The 5,070-nt window shown below is 58.8% G+C and overlaps 1 protein-coding gene across 1 annotated transcript in view; it reads right to left on the bottom strand.

Annotated features, from left to right (window-relative positions):
* ATP10A (ATPase phospholipid transporting 10A (putative)) overlaps positions 1 to 5,070 on the bottom strand; it is a gene marked incomplete at its 5' end in the record, with an annotated part of 71,402 nt that overhangs the window by 29,874 nt on the left and 36,458 nt on the right. Inside the window, 3 exons of the mRNA XM_023523882.1 lie at positions 9 to 257; positions 2,294 to 2,488; positions 4,557 to 4,804. Coding sequence (XP_023379650.1) covers positions 9 to 257; positions 2,294 to 2,488; positions 4,557 to 4,804 — 692 coding nt within the window. The remainder of the gene's footprint in view (positions 1 to 8; positions 258 to 2,293; positions 2,489 to 4,556; positions 4,805 to 5,070) is intronic.

Raw genomic sequence — 5,070 nt, 5'->3', positions numbered from 1 at the left:
GGGTCTCGGGCCCAGCTGGCCGCCCCGCCGCTGTAGCCGTTGCTGGCGATGGCCGGGGCCGGCTGGCCCAGCCTGTCCTCTAGCCTGAGCAGCGTGCTGTCGGTGGACAGGGAGCTGGAGCCTGACCTGTGCGTGGCCTTGGCTGCGGCCAGGTTCGAGATGCTGGGGCAGCCCGAGGTCAGGCGGCTGGGGGAGAACTTGCGGAGGAAGTCCTCTATGGTCTTCACGGGGGACTTCAGCTCGAACCTCACCCTCACCTGCGGGGAAGCAGGCAGGACACAGGTGAGCCAGCAGGGGGCACACGGGTGAGCCAAGCCCCACCCCGCCTCCATTCCCCTGCCCCTGGAATCTGTCCTGAGGCCATCACTTAAGGAAAGTTGTGCCACACGCATTCTTTTAGGATATGTCACCAGGGTAGTCACAACTGAGGCCCTGGACTGACTCAATGGAGTCGGTGGCTGGGGGAGCCCGCAGGCTTTCAGACTGCCCCCTCTGCTGGCTGGCCCCTCAGCCAGTGCTTTGCAGAGAAGGATCAGAGGAGTGGCTTGTCATTGCTTGTCACAAAATCCAGCCCCCTCCCCTTGAATGAAGCCCCTTAAGAAAAGGCCAGTTTACACGTTCGTCTGAACGTTGTCTATAAAATGTTTAAATCTACAAATAACATTCCCAGACCCCAAAGAATTGTTCTAAACAAGTGAAAGACAGACAAATTCAGGATCTAAATCACTAAACACTTCTGAAAAAGTCAGTAAATGCTTATGTTTAACGAGAAATGAAAACAAAGCGAGTCACATGCAGCTGTCGAAGCCCCACGACGGTGCCACGACGCTTACGTGCGTGCTGTCCACCGACGCGGCTGCAGCGCACCGTTTTAATTTTCTGCTAGATGATGGGTTTAGAACAAATGCCAAAATGACCAAACACCGAATTACAGGTCCCCTTCAATCTCCGTGATTTGCCCCCGTGTCTAAAGCTGTGAATCATGGCAACAGCCTCCAGAAAAGGCAGGTATTTGGCAAAGCAAGGCACACAGGACCAGTTGTGACAAGGATGCTTGTTCTTTGTCCCTTGGATGACTTTAAATCTGTCACCTATCTAGGCCGGCGAGACAGCCAACCACACAAGAGCTCCTGCTGGCTCCACACGCCCTTGAAGGCGGGGTGCCCCGATACGTGAGGGCAGAAAGGCATCAAGAGACAAGTTCATCTCGTGAAGGTGTGTGGCTGAGTGTTCTGTCCCTCCACGGAACTCCCTGCCTGTGTGAGCATCACTAAGTGCCAAAATGCCCGGGTCTGTCACACAGGGTCCACCTAGAAACCAGACACACCTGCCAGAGGGGCTGACCACAGAGGCACGGAGGAGCCCAGAGGCCAGGCAGCAAGAGACACCGGGCAGGAAGCGGCCCTCGCCCAGGGCTGGTGGCACAAGCCTGTGCCTCTGAGTGGTGAGGCTGTCACCTCAGGACCTATGCAGGCCGTGCCGAGGAGGGAGGTCACAGGGCGGCGCTGCTGCCTCAGATGCGACAGAGACCTGTTCCCCACATCACCTGGCCAGGGCTCCCAGTGGGACCCCCGGATCGGGCTGACCCAGGGGTGGGGAGGGCCTAGGGGGCAGGGGTAGGGTGCGTCCAGGCTAGAGCACGGTCATTTTCACCCGGCAGAGCTGCTTGGACGCAGGGTGGCCCTCCGTGCTTAGGCGCCCTTCCCCCACATGGCTCCTGGCCCACCCTTGGGCTCTCTGAGCAGCTGGGGTGACAGGCGCCCCTCTGCACAGAGCCCTTACCGTCCCCAGAGAGAACCACACCACTGCCCCAAACGCACCCGCCTGTGCACGCTCTGCTCCCGCCCGGGCCCCCCAGTGGACCCGACCCCTCCTCCCTGGCAGGGTCCACCTCCACGCCTTCACCTGTGCCCAACCCCATGGAGCCGTCCCCAGGTGCCTGGGGCACGGGGAGGGGACGGAAGCCGCTCAGCTAAGCAGTGAGGACAAGGATCGCGGCCAGCGTCTGGGCCCAGCCCCTCCTGTCCCCTGTCTTCGGTGAGCCTGGGAGCACGGGGCTCCAGGTGGGTCGCGCAGGCGGGCGCCATCTGGCCCCTGCCCCTCCTGTCCTGGCTTCAGAGGGCATCTGTCCTCTCCCACACGGCCCGGGCACCGCAGGGCCAACCAGCTGCCCTGCCCGCGGTAGCCCCTTACTCCTGAGAGGTGGGAAGGGACAAGCATGCCATCGGGAAGACGGTAGGGGGCCCGCCACGTCCACGGCGGCCTGGGCTCACGGGGACACCTCGGAACTCGCCTTTTGCCGTGGCTGATCGGGGGACGTGACCACCACTGTGTTACAGATGGTGAGCGCAATGAAAAAGTCGAAAATGTCAGACAGTTCAGGTGACAGGTGGGCCAGCGGGCGCTCCTGGTGCCTTGCGATGGCCAGGCGCCGGTCACACTCGCTCACTTTCTCAAACAGCTTTGGGTCGGGTGTGACATCTTTCTCCTGGAAGAAAACAGAGGCCAAGGGCTGAGTCCGACTCCGCGACCCGCTAAGTGTCTTGGTGGTTCGCTGTTTGAGGCACCTCGATCTTATCGTAACCTGAGAACACATCATCTTCTCGCGTGCCATCTCGTAATGATGAATCGTGCATAGTTCTAACTCTGTAAGATGCACATATTCTCATATATAAGGTAGACGTGTTACTATAAGATAATGCATCTAAGAATACGTGATGTTACAAAGTAACATCTTAGACTTGAAAAATACAAAGCACAGGAAACTTAAAATTCCGAATCACGCTACGCTACCTCGCAGCATTTTCTACTTTTTGAAACACGCACGTCTGCGTTTTGTTCCAGACTTGTTTCTATACGTTTATATTTTACATGATCAAAATGTTTTCTACATTTTCTCTGGATAAATAGAAGTGGAATTGCTGGATCGTACGGCAGCTCTATTTTTAATTTTTCAAGGAGGCTCCACACTTTTCCGTAGTGTCTGAGCCAACATCCCCCCCAGTAACAGGGCACGAGGGCCCCCTGTATCCACGTCCTCACTGACACTCGTCTCGTGTCTTTTCGATGACGGCCACCGTAACGTGTGTGGGGCGGTAGCTCATGGTGGTTTGATGTGCATTTCCCACCTTCAACTTGTGCAATGTCATATGTAAATTATATCTGAATAATGAAAGTTATACACAGATTGGCAGTTTCTATTTCCCCCCTAACATTGTGTAGTCTTTTCTGGGCCTTTAAGAATGACAGCGGCTCCCAACCCACGGGGGACACGTCCCGCAGCCCCCAGGGGGTGCCCGGACCCCACGCAGGGCACGTTTCCTCCTGTACGCCCTGCTTCAGCCACAGGAGGCAGCTCCGGCTTCTCCTTGGTGTGTCTGAACTGCCAGCGTCGCTGCTCTTGTGTTTTGGGGCCATCATGAGGTCAAATAAGGGCGACCTGAACACAGGTGCAGTGACGCCACAAGAGCTGATCCGAGGACCCAGACCGACCCGGGGGCTCGCGGGCGGGAGCGTCTGCAGCGCGGACACGCGGGGGGTTAGGGGCGACTCACGCCCCGGGCGGGACAGAGCGGGACGGGGCAGATTTGGTTCCCTCACGCTATTCAGAACAGCTCGCGATTTAACACTGATGAAACACTGGCTTCTAGAATTTTCCGTGTAATATCTGCGGACCAAGGCTGACCTGCAAAACTGCAAATAAGGGTGTGTGTGTTGGGGAGGACAGTTTTTAACAATTTCGAAACAGACACAGCATAACTTATCTGACCATTCATCACAATACGTTTTTTCACCGTTTTGCTGACGTAAGTAACACACGGATAAACCTCACGCACGGAAATCTTCCGATCACTGACTCCCTCGGTCAGGAAGTGTCACTGTGCCGAATATTCTCACCTCGTACCGCTGGATCGGCGTCACGGAGACCAGCTCTGACACAGTGTCCCCGCCAGGTGCGAGGCCCCGCCCCCGCCAGGCGCTCCATTTAAACCCACCAGGCAAGGCCCGCGGTCCGCCGTCACCTCTGTTGAAGTGGCAGCCTCCCTGAGTCTCAAAGGGCAGAAAGGGACGAGGCCACCACAGCGGGAGCCAAACAGATGCCCCTCTCTGTGCTCAGGACATCTTAGAAGAAAAAGGACCTTTCGGGAGCTGTCGCTCGCTTCCGGAACGCGTGGGCACTGACGCCGTGCGGGAGAGCGTGTGCCTCCGGGGCTGGGCTCATCGAATTCAAACTACTGTTTTTCCCATTTGGCCTGGCTTTTCCCCCGCTGCCATCTTGCTCTGATGTTTCGTTCTCTCGTCTGGCAGGACAGACTTCCTCTCTGTCACCCACCCGCCAGTCCGCAGCCTTAGGAGCCGTGGCAGCGAGGCCGTCAGCGTTTTGGGAGACACATGGCGGTGTCGGCTGCAACACCTTGTGCAGACTGAGCAGAGCCCGACCCCAGCAGCAGCGTGTGTGTGTTGCTAAACACAGACCCTTCCGACGGGCGGGTGACAGAGGGCAGGACAGGTGGCCGGTGCTGGCACGGGGCGGCCGCCATCCTCGGAGGACTCACCATGGGGCTGCTGAAGGCCGTGCGCCTGGACAGCACGCTGGCCCACCTGGCTTCGGCCCGGCTGCCCGTGGGCCGGTGCGACCGCGTGCTGGGGCTGCGGTGCGTGACGCGGACGCTCTGGTGGCTCCCCAGGCTGCCGCGCTGGGACAGCGAGCCGCCCCTGGACACCGCCTCCTCCTCCTCTGAGTCGGCCTCTTGGTGCCGGGCCAGACGCTGTGCTGTGGGGAGAGGGACGTGGGGGACGCGTCACTGGGAAGCTTCGGAGCGTCTGCCACCTTCCCTGACGGCGAGGCCACCTGTGCGAGGCCACCTGAGCGTCTGCCACCTTCTCGGATGCGCTCCTCATCTGGGCCCGGCCTCCCATCCCGCATCTTTCTTTATTGGTGAGAAAAACAGAGATCAGGAAGGGAAGCCACTTGTCAATGTCACAGGCCGAGTGACGCCAACGCCCAGAGCCCCACTCAGGAGAGAAGCCCCCTCCACGTCCCCCTCGCCACTGGCTGGCATCAGCCCC

This window comes from Pteropus vampyrus, unplaced genomic scaffold, assembly GCF_000151845.1.
Source record: "Pteropus vampyrus isolate Shadow unplaced genomic scaffold, Pvam_2.0 Scaffold427, whole genome shotgun sequence".
Taxonomy (NCBI): domain Eukaryota; kingdom Metazoa; phylum Chordata; class Mammalia; order Chiroptera; family Pteropodidae; genus Pteropus; species Pteropus vampyrus.
Note: the sequence above shows the minus strand (reverse complement) of the source record. Positions and strands in the feature narration are given on the sequence as shown.